Below are 20336 nucleotides of genomic sequence, written 5' to 3'. Positions count from 1 at the left end.
GGGGCTCACGCTTCTGCCTATTCTGTCCATTTTGGATTTTTGTTCTCTCTCCCTATTCTCTTTCTTCTTCTTTTTTTTTTTGTTTTTTCTCTTTCACACAACTAAGAGGAGTACCCACACACATTGGAGGGGACTGAGCATCGAGCTGCAGCCACCACATGAAGCGGAGGAACCAATTCGATAGAAAAATCCAGTTTTTTGACTAGAGGCATTTTTTTTTGAAAAAGATAGGGGTTTTTATTCTCTACACATAGATCGAAACTCGTATGCATGAGTTTATTCTAAATTCTAATTAGATGTATCCTGTACCGAACCTCTCATGTGAGGATTCAACATCGAATTTGTCAAATCTAGAGTAGAAAAGGTTTTATGAAGAAAAACTCTCTTAAAAATTAGTTTTGCTTAATCAATTTTTTATGGATCTTAATTAAAATTGAGTTATAAAACTAATATGTGTGTATACACTCAGAATTAGAGGTGTACACATGCATATACGTGTGAGGAAGGATTTGGTTTTAAGTTTTAATAAAAAAAATAATAATATAGGGTGTGCATCGTGTTCGAATATGAGCAAATCAAGCATAGCTGATTAGCCCAAATTCGAAGTATCGAGGGTTTTAAATGAAAGCCCTTCATAAACCTTAAAATATATTAATGAAGAAGGGATTGATCTAATTTTCTAGAGGGAAGTCGGTTCAATACCTACAAAAAAATTTTTTTGTATTGAAAATATAAGTTTTGATGCAAATCGTGTGATGGATTTTTTAAAAATAAAAATCAATTTCGAAATATAATAGGGTAACATATAATTGATTTTTTGTGAAAAAATTAGATTGCTTGATTTAATATTCTTATTCATGTTGTATGTTGTTAATTGAAATTTTGCTATTGTTGCTAAAAAGATATATAAATCTATACATGAATCTGAGAAAAATACTGAAAACTTTTCTGAAGAAATAGTTTTTGAGAGGATGGATCAATATCCTAGCCTAATGGTTGTGGAAATGGGATTTGTCTATAAAGAAATATATAATATCATGAATTAAGATTTTTGAAATAATCTTTGATGCACTATTGTTAAAAAAATTCAAAAATATGAATTCAGGTGAATTATTTATGCTTACTCGAATGCATGTTTTCCGCTATTTTATATTTTTTGCCTAACACCCGACTGACAAATCATGCGTATCTTCCTCGTTTAGAGAAGTTTTTATGAACGGTTTGCTATATTGGAAAGCTAACAAAATTTTACACAATCTGTAAAAGTTTGGGTTTTGTTCTCAGATTGAGTATTGAATTGTGGTATTCGAAACAGAAAAGTACAAGCATGCACTAAACTGGCCGTATCTCCCTCATACAGAGAAATTTTTATGAACAATTTGTAGCATCAAAATGCTGATGTAATTTTCTATAATTTATAAAAATTTCAACTTTAATTGCAGATTATACACAACTCTATAATAGTGAGACAAATTAGGGGTATGATGGATCCCAATCTGTCTAAGGACTCAGTTAGTAATATATGGGATATTTTGTAAGGCATTCAAATATGTTTTTATGTGAATTAAATAATGTTGCATATATACTATTAAAGAAATATTTATTTAGGGATTGAGTGTCCAATTTGATGCACAAACTGAGTAAAATGCCTATGTATTACTTGGCTTTTGTCATCATTTGCTATTGAATTGAACGAAATAAATACAAATTATAATTGAATATGAATGCTTGAATTGTTTATGATCATTGCATATTGATAAATAAGTGTTAAAGTTAAAAATGTTAAAGCCATAATTGTATAAAAATACTGTCTGTGCCATGACCTTGATCCAGGTTACTGCCTATGTTAGTACTCATAGGATTAATAACTTAAATCTGAATTGACTGCAGATAAGCATGACATGCATCATTTAAAGAGAAAAAACTAATTAAAAATGTTAAAGTCACTCATGCATATAATTTGAATTCTACAATGGTAAGTGCATGCATTGTTAATTGCTCATGCATGTTTAAATGTTTATAAATATGTGATTGCTTCTTATTGAAAGAGTTATGCAAGTGTGAATGATTGAAAATCTTGTAAAACATTGCATTATATGTATTCTTAATGTATTAATTGATATTTGCACGTGTGAGTATTGAAATATGCTCTTGTATGTATTCAATAACATTTTTCTATCGATGACTTGTTAAGTTTGACTCTATTATTAAAATATTTTCAGGTAGTGAATAGAGGACCATGCGATGACGGGAGGTTACAGCAGGAACCGAGACAAATATTTTTTCTTTTTGCTAGTATTTTCGATTGTGAACATTTATATTTGTTTAAGGATTTTGATATTATTAATTTAAATTTTGTAATGGATATTTATTAAATATGAATGTTAAAATTTTAAATTTATTTGTAAATGATATGATGGATCTCTAATACGTCAAAGCTTTTATCCCGTTTTGAATTTTCATTGCGATTTCTAAAACCATTTGAAAAAAAAAATCCATGATTTTAAAAATTTTGGGGTGTTATAGTTGGCATAGTGGGTTGGGGCCTTCGTTGCTAGATGGACAGTGAAGGTTCGATTTTTATGAACATCACTCCTCTGCATAAGCCAACGTGTAACATAGGCTTCGAGCAGGAGTCCTAGCCTCGGAGTTTTACACTGCCAGCACGATGACAATAAGTATGGCAGGTTGATTCAACGCAACCAGGTATTCGTGCCAAGTGTGGTTTCTGCAGGTTATAAATAAAAAAAAAGACATATCTTTTGCCAAAACCATATTTTCATCAAACACATGAAAATGATGTGTCCATGTTAATGCAAAGCTCCCAAACACAGCCTAAGAAATGGAATCGACTATTCGTCCGTCTATTGGGAAGCAGATCAGGTCATTCTGAAAATGAGCATTTTTGCTCATGCGGACATCGTGGCCGTCTGTTTGCATTTTGGATGAATGCCACGTGGTTTTGTTGACTTTTGAGCTTTTTAAAATGCAAATCGGTGCCAACAGAAGCATTGTGGAGTCAAAGGCCAAGTCTCATTGAGGGTGCCAATGGGTTGGACTTTCATTGAGTTTGAGTGGGTTCAGATCCTGATTTGATTCTAAGGTGATGGCACCAAATCTAGATCTGGGTTTGCCAGAACCTATCCTAGAAAAAACCAAACCCGGGTCCTTATACACAAGCCATGCCCGATCCGTACCTGACAAAATAAAATTTTTTCTTAAGTTATAAATATTTGCACCTTAATTAAAACTTTACTCAGACCGAGGTCGGGTATGAAATTTCGTACACCACAACCAGCTCCAATACCCTATGGGTCTGACCCGGGTTGTCAGCCGGACCTCTTTCTTTATTACGATATACTCGGATCCTACCAGATACGTTACGAGTCGGTATCGGGTCATACCCGACCCGTGAAGGGGAAGCGTGAAAATGAGGCGGGTGCGCTTCGGATAAATTGGCTTTCCTCTTTCAAAACCCTGTGTCGTGTCTCGGGAGCCACACGACTCGACCACCCTTTCCGTTCTCTGCTTCCCAATCCCATCCGATGGTTGCTCTTTCCTGCTCCGATCACCACACCCTCCCCGACACTCTCTGAAGCACCAAAGCCCCAGGAAAGAAGAAGAAGAATAAGAAGGAAAGGGAAACCCTAGAAAAGAAAAGGGTGCCAGAGAGAGAGAGAGAGAGAGAGAGAGAGAGAGAGATCAGGAAATCCCTCTCATCCTTTTTTCCAGATGGAGGAGGAAGAGATCGAGAAGGCAGTGATCGCGTACCTCAAGAAGAAGGGCTTCCGCCAAACCGAGCTAGCGCTGCAGGAGGAGCAGAGCAAGAGCCTTTCCTCCTCCAAGACCGACCCTGACATCGCCAAGCAGATCCTCTCTTTCTCCGAGTAAACTGACGACTGTCTTCTCTCTGGATTTCCCTTCTGTTTAATTATCCGCATCGTTAGTTTTTTAGCAATCTAGCCAGATGTTCTTCTGCTTTCCCGTTTGCGAACCAATTCTTGCTTTTCGGTCTACTGAGCCGTACAGCTCCCAAACGCTCTTCTTTGTTTGTGTTTTTTTTCTCTTCCTTTCAGAACAGTGAGCATCCCAGCTCGATATCAGGAATGGTACAGCAGGCTGAGGTCGTGGACGTATAGCTCGTTGGATTTGTACAAGGTTTCGTCTTTCGGACTCTAACGCTTCGCATAGAGATTCTTTGTTATCATAGTTGGATGTCTTTCCTGGTGTTCTGTTACGAAGTGAACGCAATCCCGTTGAACTTTTTGGTTTTTGTATGGTGCAAACGAAGAGATCATTTCCCATTTTGCCTGCGGAAAAAATGGACTTGTTCATCTCCTGCTGCTTTCTTTTTTATTTTGTTTTGAAAGTCTAGAGGAGGGTGTTTTATTTGAAAGATATCAAGGACTGACAGGACAGAGAGGCACCCTAGGTAGTATGAGAAGCAAGTTGAATGATTATATAAACGGATTGCATTGGTGAGAGAAGAATACCATCCCTACTCCGCAATGCCAGTATGGCGAAATTCTACTGTTAGCCATTTGATTATGTGATTGTGCCCAAAGTATGGATTTCTCCTTGCTTATGTGTGTGAAATTTGAATAGATACCTTTCTCAGCCTTTTGGCTAAGATCAAGTGAAATGTGTACAGAGCGTAATATCATAACGCAATGTAATATCATAATTGCCAGAAAGTGGTACTATGTCATAATAACGCAATGTAAAAATCATAAATTCTTGTAATACGAACTTAACAAGTTAAATTTTTTGAAAGAAATTACACAACATTGCTGTTGAATGAAGCTAAATAATGCGGGTAATACAATAGAGTAAAATAATGCAATTATAATTAGCTAAAACGTAATTGTGGCATTCAACATGACCTGAAGGGTCGTAGTTTACAATATATAAAACACATTCAGTTGATAGACAAATGGAACAACTATTACATAACCGTAAGCCAATCTAAAAGCATATTATCTGATGTTCTAATATTTTAATTTTATAAACTCTAACCCTAAAGTCTAAACACCTTAATACTGGACTACTTTCTAAGTAAATTTTGTAACATTTTATTCTGAGTCCTATCCTTTGTTTTCTCATATACTTGAGAACTTTCTCTGATTTGAAGTTGGCATCTGTGGCTTTCCTTGATCACTTTACAAAAAGATACTTCATCGATCTCTCCCTAGCTGGTTCACAATATTGCTTAGTCAGGTCATTTTTACTTTAGCCTTATTCTCTTCTTTACTTGCGATAAGGTTTTTTACTGGGCACAAGCATGGAGGAATATGTTTCATATCCATTTTGGCAATGGATATATTTCATACATGTAGTTGGATGATTAGACTTAGAAACGACTATTGTTACCTTGTTTTAAGTTGTGACCAAGCATAGACTTTTGTCTTGATATCTAAGCTAAGGCACTACCTGGTTTTCACATAGGTTCTTCTAGTACCCTGCACTATTCCACAATTATTTATAATCGTAAGGGCATCAGAACATGCATGGCGATAGCAAAGTCTGACAAAGATGATGGCTGGATAGGATCCTACATTCTAGGCTCGAGCATGGAATTTACAATTTCTGTAATGCATTAGTAATTGATTATTTTCTCATTGATGTCTGTTTACTGGTGTTTCCTCTTTTATCATTCTTATTGTTTCATTTTTCTATAATCTCAGGAAAACAACAAAAACTATTTTTTTTTCAACTGAAACCATTTTTTTCCTTTTGGTTTGCAAATGAGCTTCTCTAGCTATTTGCCTCACCAGCACAAAGTTTGAAATTGAGAAGTCATCTCCTGCTCTCTGTTATAGTGGTCTGGCATGAGCAAATGCTAGTTAACATGTTCAATTGTATTCTGCTTTATATTCTAGATGCCTGTTCTCAGACTGGTTTATCAGGCATGACTCTAATTTATATTGTGCAGCATGAACTGCTTCGTGTACTCTATCCAGTTTTCATCCATTGTTACATTGATCTTGTTGCAAAAGGGCATAGTCAGGAAGGTATTTTTTTTAATCTCTTTGGAAGATGCTACCTGTTGCTCCCCTGGTTGGTTGTCAGAAAAGGAAAACAAAGGCATATGTCTATCTGTGGCTTGCAACAGTTTTTTCATGTTTTATCCTATAGCACAAGTAAAATTCTAAAATAAATTCTGTTATTTCTTTGATTCCAAATTGTATATTTTTTTACAACTGAGATGCCGTTTACCTTTTCCCTCTCCTCTCCTTTCAAGCAAAACAGAGGGAAAGATGTGAGAATAAAGTTTATTCAAAAAATGAGAGGATTTATTCATAATGTGGTATCCATTTTCACAGCTCGAAAGTTCTTCAATAGCTTTCGTGAAGACCATGAGATAATGCACCTGCGGGATCTGAAAAAGTTGGAAGGAATTCTCTCTCCATCACATCTAGAGGTATAAAACACATGATTTTTACAGCATGATTCTTTATTATTCAATGTTAAACAATTACACGGGAAAATAACTTTATTTGAGATAATTTTTTTTCAGGAAAATGAATTCGCTCGTTCTTTGAGGCACAGCAAAGTCAATATACACATTTGTCAGGTGTGTAGCTAGGTTATTTTGCAGTTTCTGTGGTATGCAATATGCATAACAACTGGGTCATATTCTGACCATCAATAAGGTGTACCCTTTATTTTTTATCACGGGCAGGTCAAATATCAGTATGTGGAATCAAAGCTTCTTAATGTTCCAAAAGGTGTACATTACAAGTAGGCTTTGCTCTTCCAAATGTTATTTTTTCATGCATCAACAGCAAGCATTGGGAATGCGAATGGGAAGGAGGAGGTAGGGGGGGGGATCATAGGAATGCTAGGTGGAAAAAGATGCATAGCCAATAATGTGTGTGTATACACCATAGTCACCTGTATCGTTAAAGGTAATTTCTTGGCGAGGGTATTTCTTGGATAGATTTTCAAAAGTTGATAAATCTTGGGAGTTTAAAAATTTGAAAAAAAAACAACAGAAAACCTAAGAAAATAATAAGTTTTGCATTATTTTTCTTCCAAAAATATAAAGAAACATGTTTGAAAGGTTTTAAAATATAAAAGAAAAAAAAAAGGAAATGCAATCTTAAAATAAAAAAAATTCTCAAAAATATCATGATAGTTTGTCTTCTGGCGATATTTTGAAATTATCACGATATATTCCTGATATTATCGGCTACCTTGAAATAGCCTATCATATCGCGATATTTTCAATATATCGGCGATATTGGTGACAACGGTATACACGCATGCATGTGCTTCTGCTTTTGCTTGTATATCTATCATCACTGTCATGATATATATTACGTATATATGTATGCACATCTCTATGTGTTTGAGTGTTAGATGCATGCACACACACACATGTGTGTTTGTTTGTGTGTGTGTAAATATATATTGGTATGCGTATTCAGTTGTTAAGTTATTGGCGTCTATGGGTATATTAGAATATTAATAAGTGATGGCTTTGCTCCTACCAATTCTTGCAACTGTCCTGGTCCTATGCATTAGATTGGCAATGACCTAAGTGTAGTTTGTTAGTCTGTGGATGCATGTATGTATGTATATCACTTTCAAAACATGTGTAGTAGAACATGCTCATACACATCGGGTACATAGGTTGTACCCGATGCGTATGAGCATGTTCTACACGTCTTTGAAATGATATACATACATACATATCTGTGTGTGTGTGGATGATTTACATCTGAGCATTTAACATATAGCCAATTCAAGTTTAACTGCCTCATGTTTTTAGAAATTGGTCAGTTAGCCGCCTGGGTTACTCCCTGTCCATAGCAGAGTTGGATTGAAACTTAAAATTACTTTTTTATCCTTTTGAACTGATTATTTGCTCTTAGTGTGGCTTCTCTCTCTCATATCCCTACATTTCACTCCCTCCCACTAGATCAACATTGGAAATGAAGACCATAGACAATATCTAGCACATCTAGGGTTTCTTATTCTCAGTCGGAGGATCATAGTAAAAAGACTCCAAACGATGTTCTCTCTTAGGGCATCATAAATGGTTGAGGCATGCTTTTCAAAACGGGAAGGGAGCGATTAGGGCATTGGCTTTGGCATCATTGCTTAATTACTTTATCATAGCTTTGGCATAGTTGCTTTGAGGAGATTGTAGTATTACATATTATTCATGGATCAAAATTTTGTTGTTGTTGCATTGAGTTTTTTTTTGGTGGGAGAGAGTAGTTTTGGTTCAACAAATAAAAATGTGTCTGTTCATGTTTGTTTCTTTTTTCCAGTAATGAGTTTGAAAGCATGTATCCCCTCAATGTGGGTGTCAGTAATTTCACTTAGGAATTTGAGTTTGATTAATGATTTATGACCTGGGTGTCATCTTTCCTGAGTTACCTTTTATTCACTTTACTCAAGTTAACTCTTAAACATGACAGTTTGAACCCTTTCTTTTATTTAATTGACCTTCTTACTTATTTAAAGGGAAAAAAGGTTAAAACCATGGTTGCCAGTTGAGGAAGCGGGAGCGGGAAGCGATACAGGAAGCGGGAGCGGGAAGCGAGGCACTTTCAAAATTTTAGGAAGCGGGGAAGCGTGGGACCACTTAGGAGCGATTCGGGAAGTGTCTCGGAAGCGACCTAGGAAGCGTCTTGGAAGCGACCTAGGAAGCGTCTCGGAAGCGAGGGGGAAGCGAAAAAAATAAAAATAAAAAATAAAAAATACAAAAAATTGAAAAAACAGGGGAAGCGTGGGGGAAGCGAGGGGGAAGCGTGATGGGAAGCGTGCTTCCCATTAAAGGGAAGTGCGTCCTCCATTAAAGGGAAACACGTCCCCCATTAAAGGAAAGCACGCTTCCCAAAAAAGGGGGACGCTTCCCCCCACGCTTCGGAAGCGCAGCGTTTCGCGCTTCGGGGAAGCGTGCTTCCCCTTTTAGCTAGGCGCTTCCGGTAACCCTGGTTAAAACTGTCATTTTCAAAAGTTAACTTGAGTTAGGTGCACAATAGTAACTCAAGTGATCATCTGGGGCATTTATCTTAAATGTTTGATACTTGAGGCAGTTAAACGTAAGTTGGTCCTAGGTGATATATGATATATGTGTGTGTGAAATAACTTATGGTAGTACTATTAAAATACGATGATCTCCAGGTTCACCTGTGCAAGAAAAGAGAAAACACGATAATGGGAAAGAGGCTGCAGAAAAACAACACGTTAAAGTGTTCAGCGTGTTTTCATTGTATTAGGGTATGAGTATTTAACTAATACATACTTTTAGGGTACAAAAATACCCTTTAATAACAAAAAGAATTACAACACTATGTTTGAATCTGGATTCGATCCAGTACAAAGGTCGGGTCCAGTCACTTCTTTTCAGCCTCCCTCAAGTTGTGCATTGTCTTGAACCATGAACAACTTGCTTTTCAGAAACCAGAATTTGTCCTTTGTGAGCCCTTTGGTGAAAATATCTGCAACTTGCTCATCGGTTCGCACAAACATAGGCTCAATCTCTTTTTCTTCAACCTTTTTCCTGACGAAATGTTGATCTATCTCAATGTACTTGGTGTTAAAATATATATATATATATACTTATATATATACATCCGTATATATATAAGTATATGTATATACATATATGTATATATATATTATTTCTCATTTAGATAAATACCCGATAGGGGTATTCTTGTAAAACCACTTATGTATTTTTCTCTTTTTTATTTTTTTCTCTTTTTCCCTTTTTCCTTTTCTTTTTTCCTTTATTTTTCCTTTTTTGAAATGACCACAAGGGGGCCCCACACTTGTAGTCGTTGGGGCTCCCAACGACTTCAAGGGAGCCCCCCCCCTTGTGGTTCCTTTAGTGCTTCCCTCCTCTATAAATAGAGGAGGTCTTCCTCTCTTAAATGTATGGGTTTATACCCCTCTCTCTTCTCTTCTTCAATAATATCCAACTTATGACTTTAAGTCATTTCCATATTTGAGAGTTTTTGTGTGTGCACATTTGGTGTTTGTGTTCTTGGCTTTAGTGGTCACTCTTTAAGAGTGACATTTGCTCTATTGGTGCTTCCGCCTCTTTTCATTACATGGTATCAGAGCTCGGTTGGTGATTGGGCTTCTCTTTTATCATCTTGGAATGCGTGCCTCTCAAAGTTTTTTGAAGAAGAGAAGAATAGTTGGTGCCGATGGAACGTGACTCTAAAGTGGAGCTTTCTTTTAAGCTAAATGGGTCCAACTACCTCATGTGGGCCTCCGCGATGGAAAATCACCTAAGAGGTAAGAAACTTTGGGGTTTTGTTATGGGAACTACTCCCGAACCCTCTCTTGTTCTCACCAAAATGGAAAACGAGATTGAGAAGGCTTTAGATGGCGATGAGCGCATCAAAGCCATTAATGAACATCAATCCAAAATTGAGGATTGGGAAAGTAACCATGCCAAAATTTTGGCATGGTTCATGAACAATGTAGATCTTAAAAATTGTGCTAATATTGCCAAATTTAGAAGGGCCAATGAGGCTTGGTTTTTCCTTAAGGGTATGTATACCCAAAAGGATCTTGCTCGGCAATTTTTTTGTCAAGAGAAAATCCGTTCTACCAAACAAATGGACATGAGTGTCCGGGACTATTTTAACTCTCTAACCCCCCTTTGGGATGAGCTTGCTCTTCTTGAGCCTAAGTGGGTTGCTCCTCAAGATATTGAGCTAAGAAGGGAACAAATTGAAAAGGAGCACTTTTTTCAATTCCTTCATGGTCTTCGCCCAGAATTTGAACAAGTAAGGGCATCTCTTCTCCATAGAAGCAAAGCCCTACCTATTGAAGACGCCCTTGCCGAGATATGTAAAGAAGAAACTCGGCTTGGTTTGAGCATTAAGAGTGATGATGTTTTGGCCGTTACTAGGCCCGGATCTAATGTTAAAGCATATAGACCTCCCCACTTTAACAAAAATAACTATGGACCTAGAAAGGGGATTATATGCCATTATTGTAATGAACCGGGGCACATAAGACCGGTTTGCCCAAAGCTTAAAGGAAAAGTTGCCGCCGTTGGAGAAGATTCTCCAAAGAAGGAAGATTGCACAAAAGAAGGAGATATCAAAGAAACTCTAAATCACATCTCCGAAGCTCTCCAACATCTACTTAAGGCTTCTCCTTCAACATCCGGGGCCGCCATTGCCTACTCTTCATCTCCTCCAGGTATGTGGATTCTAGATTCCGGTGCTTCTTTTCATATGACATCTCATAAAAATTCTCTTTCAAACGTTTTTTCCGAACCTATATCTTCTTGTGTTTCAACCGCCGATGGTACATCATTAAAAATTGAAAGTATTGGATCTCTTAATTTTAAAAACTTTTTTGTTCCTAAAGTAAAAATCGTTCCTAAAATAAATTTAAACCTTTTTTCCGTATCTCAAATTACCGATCATGGATGCCAAGTCTCTTTCTCACCCAAGGATTGCACCGTGCAGGATCTCCAGTCAGGGAAGCTGATTGGGCAAGGCCATAGAAGGGGTGACCTCTATTTTATGGATTTTTTGACTCTTCCATCTAAGCCATCATGTAATCTTGTAAATGACAAAAGTATTGGAATATGGCATGAGAGACTTGGCCATCCAAATTTTGTAAAAATGTTTCTTTTTCCGTTTTTGAACAATACTTGTAAAGACAATCACATGACTTGTAAAGATTGCATTTTTGGGAAATCTAAAGCTATTCCATTTCCTCAAAGAAGTTACTTTACCACTCGGCCATTTGAACTTATTCATTCCGATGTGTGGGGACCTTCCCCTATTTTGTCTAAAGGTGGTTTTTCGTATTACGTGGTATTTATTGATGATTTTACTCGATTCACATGGATTTACTTCCTAAGTCGTAAATCCGAAGTTTTTTCCTTCTTTAAAGAATTTCATGCAATGGTCAAAAACCAATTTTTGGGAAATCTATCTATTCTTAGATCCGATTCGGGAGGCGAATATATGTCCAATGATTTTCAAACCTATTTGAAAGAAAATGGAATTCTTCACCAACGTTCTTGCCCCAACACTCTACAACAAAATGGCCTTGCGGAAAGAAAGCATAGACACATAATAGAGATTACAAGAACGTTATTGATCTCAAGAGACATTCCAAAATCTTTCTGGGCCGAGGCGGTTCTAACCTCTGCGTATCTTATCAATAGAACTCCTTCGTCCTCCTTGAAAAATCTTTCTCCTTTTGAAAAACTTTACAACATGTCTCCCGATTATAAAAGACTAAGAATTTTTGGATGCAAATGCTTTGTTTTAACCCACAAGAATGATAAACTCTCCCCTAGGGCTATTGAATGCATTTTTTTGGGATATGGCGAAAAACAAAAAGGATATCGATGTTTTGACATACTTAAAAACAAACTTTATATTTCTAAAGATGTCACATTCCTTGAAGAGGAAAGTGGTTTTTCGCCCCAACCAAATGAAAATATCGATTATTCATTCTTATTTGACTTATTGCCTAAAGATGATCATATTGATCCTAATGAATTCCTTGGTGAAGATCTTGTTGAACATCCAAGCGATGATCAAAACTTAGAAGAAAATGGTTCAAGACAAATACAAGTCTACTCTAGAAGGAATGAAAGGAATCCTCCTTGTGCCCTTGAAAGATTTTCCCAAAATGAGTCCATCGAAGAGACTTCTCAAAGAAGGTCAAATCGAATTTCTAAAATACCAAATAGGTTTGTTTCTTATGATTCTTTTTCGCCTAATTTTCGAGCATGTCTTCTTGCTCTTCACTCTTTTCATGAACCATCTCATTACAATGATGCTAAACAATATGCTCATTGGAATGATGCTATGCAACTTGAACTTAATGCCCTCAAAAAGGCACAAACTTGGGAAATCATTGATCCTCCCAATGGCAAGAAACCCATTGGATGTAGATGGGTTTTTAAAGTGAAAACTAAGAGTGATGGTTCATTGGAAAGATATAAGGCTAGGTTGGTAGCCAAAGGATATGCCCAAGAGTATGGGGTAGATTATGATGAAACCTTTGCCCCCGTTGCTCGAATGACTAGTGTTCGAGCTCTTATTGCTATAGCCGCAGTTAAAAAATGGCCAATTTTTCAACTTGATGTTAAAAATGCCTTTTTGAATGGTAATTTAAATGAAGAAGTGTATATGGAACCACCTCCAGGTATGAATTTAAATGGAAAAATTTTGAAATTAAAAAAGGCTTTATATGGTCTTAAGCAAGCACCTAAAGCTTGGTATGATAGGTTTAGTAACGTATTAATAAATTTAGGCTTTTCTTCTTGTTATACTGACACTGCTCTTTTTGTGAAGAGAACAGGTGACTCCATTATTATGCTTCTGTTGTATGTTGATGATATGATCATCACTGGGAATGACAAAAAGGGAGTAAATGATGTTAAGTCTATGCTAAAAGATACCTTTGATATGTCTGACCTTGGTTATTTACGATATTTCTTAGGTATTGAAGTGGCTTATTCCGAACGTGGATACATCTTATCTCAGATGAAGTTAGCTGCTGAAATTTGTACCAAATCAGGAATATCTGACGAAAAGAAAGTTGAGACTCCAGAAGTTATCAATGCAAAACTTAGACTTGAAGATGGTGTTCTTCTTGAAGATCCAACTCCCTACCGTCAATTAATTGGATCCCTCACTTATCTATCCATCACCCGTCCTGACATAGCTCATGCGGTTCATGCAGCAAGCCAGTTTCAGCACGCACCTACCACAGTTCATATGGCGGCCGTAATGAGAATTGTGCGATATATCAAAAATACCATCTCAAAGGGACTCTTTTTATCCTCTTCCTCATCTCTTGAATTGACTGCTTTTACTGATGCTGACTGGAGAGGCAATCCCAATGATCGTATATCAATTACGGGTCTTTGTATTTTTTTAGGAGAATCTCTCATCTCGTGGAGATGTAAGAAGCAGCAGAAAGTCTCCTTATCATCTACTGAAGCTGAGTATCGGGCTATGGCGATGACAACTATGGAAATCGTATGGCTCAGAAGTCTCCTTGCCGACATGGGCGTTCTCATTTCCACTCCTACCAAGCTCTGCTGTGACAACAAAAGTGCGATATACATTGCCAGCAATCACACCTTTCATGAACGGACAAAGCATATCGAGATGGATTGCCATTATGTTCGAGACGAATATCTCAGATGGACTATTTCGTTACCATATGTTACTTCAGAATATCAGCTGGCTGACTTCTTCACCAAAGCGCTTCCAACTCTACGATTTATGTTCCTCCTTAGCAAACTTTCGGTCTTCTCCCCGTAAAGTTTGAGGGGGCGTGTTAAAATATATATATATATATATATATATATACTTATATATATATACATCCGTATATATATAAGTATATGTATATACATATATGTATATATATATTATTTCTCATTTAGATAAATACCCGATAGGGGTATTCTTGTAAAACCACTTATGTATTTTTCTCTTTTTTATTTTTTTTCTCTTTTTCCCTTTTTCCTTTTCTTTTTTCCTTTATTTTTCCTTTTTTGAAATGACCACAAGGGGGCCCCACACTTGTAGTCGTTGGGGCCCCAACGGTCAGATTTCTGACCGTTGGGGCTCCCAACGACTACAAGGGAGCCCCCCCCCCCCTTGTGGTTCCTTTAGTGCTTCCCTCCTCTATAAATAGAGGAGGTCTTCCCCTCTTAAATGTATGGGTTTATACCCCTCTCTCTTCTCTTCTTCAATAATATCCAACTTATGACTTTAAGTCATTTCCATATTTGAGAGTTTTTGTGTGTGCACATTTGGTGTTTGCATTCTTGGCTTTAGTGGTCACTCTTTAAGAGTGACATTTGCTCTATTGGTGCTTCCGCCTCTTTTCATTACACTTGGCTCGACTGTGATAGATGGGGTTAAAAGACATATTAATGGCACTTTGATTATCACACATCAGAAGTGATCGAGCAATCGGTTCTCCCATCTCTGCTAGGAGATGTCTTATCCATGTAGTCTCAGCAGTGGCAGCAACTAGGGGTGGCAATTTCTGACACGACCCGCCAACCCGCCTCTTAGGCGGGTTCGGGTTGGGCTTAAGCCAACCCGTTTAATAAACGGGTCGACCCGCGTAACCCGTTTATTAAACAGGTTGGGTTCGGGTTGGGGGTATGCCAACCCGCCAACCCGGCTGACCCGTTTAATAAACGGGTTAGGCGGGTGGGTCAACCCACCAACCCGTCTGCCCGACCCGTCAACCCGCCAACCCGACCCGTCAACCCGACCCGCCAACCTGCCTACCCGATCCGTCAACCGCCAACCCGACCCGCCAATCTGACCCGCGAACCTGAAAACCCGTTTACCCGACCCAACCCATTTATTAAATGGGTTGGCGGGTCGTGTCGGGTTACCCGTTTATTAAACGGGTCGGGTTCGTGTTTGCCACAGCTGACCCGTTTAATAAACGGGTCGGGTTCGGGTTGAGGTATGCTGACCCGCCAACCCGACCCGCCAACCCGACCCGCCAACCCGCCAACCCGACCCGATTGCCACCCCTAGCAGCAACCATCGATCTATATTCAGCCTCTGTACTCGACCTAGCAACCACCTTTTGCTTTCTACTGCTCCAAGACACCATGTTTGACCCAATGAAACTACAATAACCAGATATTGACCGTCGTTCATCTGGGTCACCCGCCCAATCAGCATCAACATAAATAATGATTTCATGGCCATCTTGATTTGATTCACTTTTCCTGTACACCAGGCCATCACCAACTATACCTTTTAAATACTGTAGTATTAACTTAACTGCCTCCATGTGCAGTGTATGAGGTTCATGAATAAACTGAGATACCTGATTAACCGAATACACTATGTCAGGTCTAGTAAAAGTTAGGTATTGCAGCATGCCAACTATGCTGTGATACTTAGTCGGATCCTCATATAAATCTCCTTTAGAACTCAGTTTCTGATGGATGATACTGGGAGTTGCTAATGGTTTACAATCTTTCATGCCTGCCCTACTAAGAATATCCATTGTGTATTTGTGTTGTGTAAGAGTAAGGGTATCACATGTCTTATCAACTTTCACCCCAAGAAAATACCGCAGATCTCCCAGATCCTTCATTTTGAATCTCTGATTTAATAACTTCTTTACTTCCTCAATATGACCTCTGCAGTTCCCTGTGATAATAATATCATCTACGTATATCAATAGAAGAGTGGTAACATCTTGTTCATTGTGAATGAATAATGAGTGATCTAGAAGAGACCAAGAGAAACCGTGCTTCTGTATTTCCAGTGAAAAACTCTCGAACCATGACCGAGAAGCTTGTTTCAATCCATAGAGTGCTCTTTTCAACTTGCATACATACTGATTGACATCTTGTTCTGCGTACTCAGTGGGTTGCTCCATATAAACTTCTTCTTTTAGGTCACCATATAAAAAGGCATTTTTTACATCTAGTTGACTCAATGTCCATCCATGTTCAATGGCTAGACTCAAGACAATACGAATGGTTTCCATCTTAACAACAGGACTGAAAGTTTCATTAAAGTCATGTCCTTGTTCTTGTATGAACCCTTTAGCTACAAGTCTAGCTTTATACCTTTCAATGCTCATATCTGGTTTATATTTTATCTTGTACACCCACTTTGACCCAACCACATTTCTATTTAGTGGTCTAGGCCATGGTTGCCAGTTGAGGAAGCGGGAGCGGGAAGCGATACGGGAAGCGGGAGCGGGAAGCGAGGCACTTTCAAAATTTTAGGAAGCGTGGGACCGCTTAGGACCGATTCAGGAAGTGTCTCGGAAGCGACCTAGGAAGCGTCTCGGAAGCGACCTAGGAAGCGAGGGAGAAGCGAAAAAAATAAAAAATAAAAAATACAAAAAAATTGAAAAAACAGGGGAAGCGTGGTGGGAAGCACGCTTCCCATTAAAGGGAAGCGCGTCCCCCATTAAAGGGAAGCGCGCTTCCCAAAAAAGGGGGACACTTCCCCCCACGCTTCGGAAGCGCGACGTTTCGCGCTTCCGAAGCGTGCTTCCCCTTTTAGCTAGGCGCTTCCGGTAACCCTGGTCTAGGCACAACTTTCCATGTACCACATTCATGTAAGACTTTCATTTCTTCATTCATCGCTTCGATCCATCTTCTGGAACTCGCAGCTTGATAGAATGTGAGAGGCTCATCTTCTTTATTTATGGACGTTAGGAACAATTGAAAATCCAAAGAATTTTTTTATAGCTTACCCACCTGTCAAGCGGATGTCGGGTCCAGGTGGATCTCCTGACATCCAACATCTGTGGAGCGGAAGTAGAAGGACCAATATCTGTGCCAGGGATGGATGAGGGGCCTTTCTCACGCCGGGTGTAGACAATACCCTTATACCTTACTGACTCCAAGTTTTGTGTAGTAACCTCTTCTGGTTGAGAGTCATCTGCTGATTCCCCACATACCTCTTCCTGACTGCAATCTGTAGGACAATCATCCCTAGTATTGGACAAGGGTTCTGAATTTAACCATGGATAGTACACCTCAACACTGGGACTTGGAGTAGCAACATGAAGGTTTGAATTAGCAGGTTGATTGTCAAAATTCATCTCGTCAAACACGACATTTCTTAATATTTTGACACGTTTGCTTAATGGATCATAGCACCTATACCCCTTGTAGTCTTCAACATATCCCAATATCCTGTACTTTAAGACTTTGTCCTGAAACTTATGTCTCAATGAACCATCGATGTAAACATGGCAAACCGATCCAAACACACATAATTCATGATAGTCGGGATGAACGCCAAATAAGGAGAAAAATGGTGACCTATTTTCTAAAATGGTCATGGGCTGCCGATTTATCACATGGACTGTGGAGTGAAAAGCTTTTGTCCATAGGGTGATAGGGAGATTACTTCCATGCATCATGCTCATTGCACTCTCAACAATATGTCGATTCTTCCTCTCAGCAATCTCATTTTGTTGAGGTGTGGGCAAGACACTCTTCTCTTTATCCCATTATGCTGAAGGAAACTAACAAAATCATTAGAAGAGAATTCCCCTCCTCCATCACATTGGAAATTCAGAATGTTTGTAGAGAAATGATTTCTAACAAAGGTGTGAAATTTTTGGAACAATCCAAAAACTTCTGATTTGTGTTTCATAAAAAATATCCAAGTATAGCGTGAATAGCTATTAATGAAAATAAGGTAATATTTACTAAAAAAAACAGAAGCAATTGGGGCAGGACCCCAGACATCAGAACATATGACCTCAAAGGGCATTGAAGCTCTCTTATTGATTGAATTGAAAGGTAAAACACGACTCTTACATAAGTGACAACTAGGACACTTTGTATCACTGGCTTTTGGACTCAGACTGGACTTTAGAATGAAATTATTCAAGACAAGTTTTTCAATAAAATGACGACCACAATGACCCAAACGACTATGCCAAAGAGTTGGCTTATTACATTCAGAAATGGCAAACACATAATTAGAAGAAACAAAAGATGGATGCTGATGAGGCTTCAAGGATGAACAAGTAAAATGAACTGAGAATGAGGGATCTTCTTGGAAGTTGTACATGCTGCCTCGTCTCTTTCCCTCAGCGAATGTCTCCCTCGTGCGAATATCCTTGACATAAACAGAAGAGGGAGTAAATTCAACTGAGACATTAACATCATCAACAAGTTTTGTGACAGAAACAATATTCTTTTGAATATTAGGAGCATGAATAACATTTGAAAGATTAAGAAAAGATTTGGATATGGTTATAATAGCATTTCCGATATGTGAGATGGAGTGATGAGAACCATCTCCTGTGACTATGCTATTTTTTCTAACATAAGGAGTAAGATTCAAGAGCTTACCCGCATCATCCGAAACGTGGGTCGCGGCTTCAGAGTCAACGTACCAAATACCTTTATCATTTTGTTTCATGTTCAAGCCTGCCAAGGCTGCTAATAGCAACTCTTTTACTTCTCCATCCCTCTTAGTTTCTGTTTGTAGGGTTTTCCCTTATTTTGAGTGTTGAACCAACAATTTGCTTTAATATGCCCTTTCTTATTGCATAGGAAGCAAGTAGAAATGGGCCTTTGTCCCTGTATATTGGGCGTTGGAAGCAAACCATGACCTCCAAAGGCATTTCTCCCTTGTCCTCCCCTTCCTTGAAAATAATTTCCTCCTCTACCTCTACCATAAGTCAGTCCAGTGGCCAGCACATCCTGAGTCCCTAAATGCGCATGGGTGTCCTCAGAAAACCCTTTCAGGGTCATTTCATACTGCAGAAGCTTTGCACGAAGATCTTCAAATTTTGGAAGCTCTGGGAGACACAAGGACGTCACCAGAACATGATAGTCTGACCTCAATCCACTCAAGGTCTGTTGCACCTTGTCTTTATCACTGGCGAGACATCCTACAATAGCCAGTTGATCTGTGATGCCTTTCATTTTATTCAAGTACTCCATAATAGACATCGAATCTTTCTTCAACATTTGAAATTCTCGCTTGAGACACACGATTCTCGCTTCAGAGATCTGCGAATATGTCTGAACTAGCTTGTCCCATAGTTCTTTGGCTGAATAATCATCGGGAATGGCTACAAGAACTTTTTGTGAGGGTGTTGAGGTGATGTATGCCACCAATGCTTGATCTCTTTTCACCCAAGCAACATAATCTGGATTTTTGAGAAGAACAATAGATTGCGCTCCTTTATCGTTCTGCTTTTCCTGTGAAGTGAACTCTGGAGGGGGTGAGACTGATCCATCCAGATGACCAGAGAGATCCTGACTCCTTATAAAAGGAACAATCTGCCTTTTCTAGGTCAAGAAATTTGAATTATTCAGCTTTTCAGAGACTAATTGGCTAAGAAAGTTAGAGGAAAGGCCTGACTGTAAGAAAGTTGAGTCCATTGGAAGATATTGTGGGAAGAAAGAGAAATTTCAAGAAAAATTTCTGAACCAAAATTTTAACTCACAAGAAACTCAGTTACTCGAATATTCTGTCCCCCCCCCCCCCCGCCCTTTTTTTGGTAGTATGACAGATATATTGTATTCGGGTATAATCAGAAAAAAAAACTTATCAACTAACTGAATATCAACATTAATGCAGTTCCAGATTAAGTAGAAAGACGAAACGAGAATATGAATACTTCAAGATAAAGAATATTGCAGACTGAGATAGCAGAAATATGAATTTCAGAGAGTATAATATTCAGATCGACAGTAAAGAAAACTCACTATCAACAGAAAATGGTTCCAGATTTGGCAAAAAAACAAAAACATGAAAGACAGGAATACGAGTATTTCGAGATAGCGATTATGCAAATGGAAGACTCACAAACATTAATTTCAGCAAGCATAGGATTCTGGTCGA

At 38.3% G+C, this 20336-nt stretch overlaps 1 protein-coding gene across 2 annotated transcripts in view; it reads left to right on the top strand.

The window, feature by feature from the left end:
* Positions 1-3457: 3457 nt before the first annotated feature.
* TAF5 (TBP-associated factor 5) overlaps positions 3458-20336 on the top strand; it is a 68297-nt gene continuing 51418 nt past the window's right edge. The window contains exons 1-5 of one of the 2 annotated variants that reach the window (XM_090008528.1): positions 3458-3887; positions 4077-4158; positions 5933-6011; positions 6324-6421; positions 6518-6574. In XM_090008528.1, coding sequence (XP_089864654.1) covers positions 3733-3887; positions 4077-4158; positions 5933-6011; positions 6324-6421; positions 6518-6574 — 471 coding nt within the window. In that variant the 5' untranslated portion in view covers positions 3458-3732. The remainder of the gene's footprint in view (positions 3888-4076; positions 4159-5932; positions 6012-6323; positions 6422-6517; positions 6575-20336) is intronic. The other variant, XM_090008529.1, reaches the window with a different exon arrangement.

Source organism: Nuphar pumila, chromosome 6 (genome assembly GCF_984573655.1).
Source record: "Nuphar pumila chromosome 6, dmNupPumi1.hap1.1, whole genome shotgun sequence".
Classification (NCBI taxonomy): domain Eukaryota; kingdom Viridiplantae; phylum Streptophyta; class Magnoliopsida; order Nymphaeales; family Nymphaeaceae; genus Nuphar; species Nuphar pumila.
This window is presented reverse-complemented; position numbering and strand designations above follow the sequence as displayed.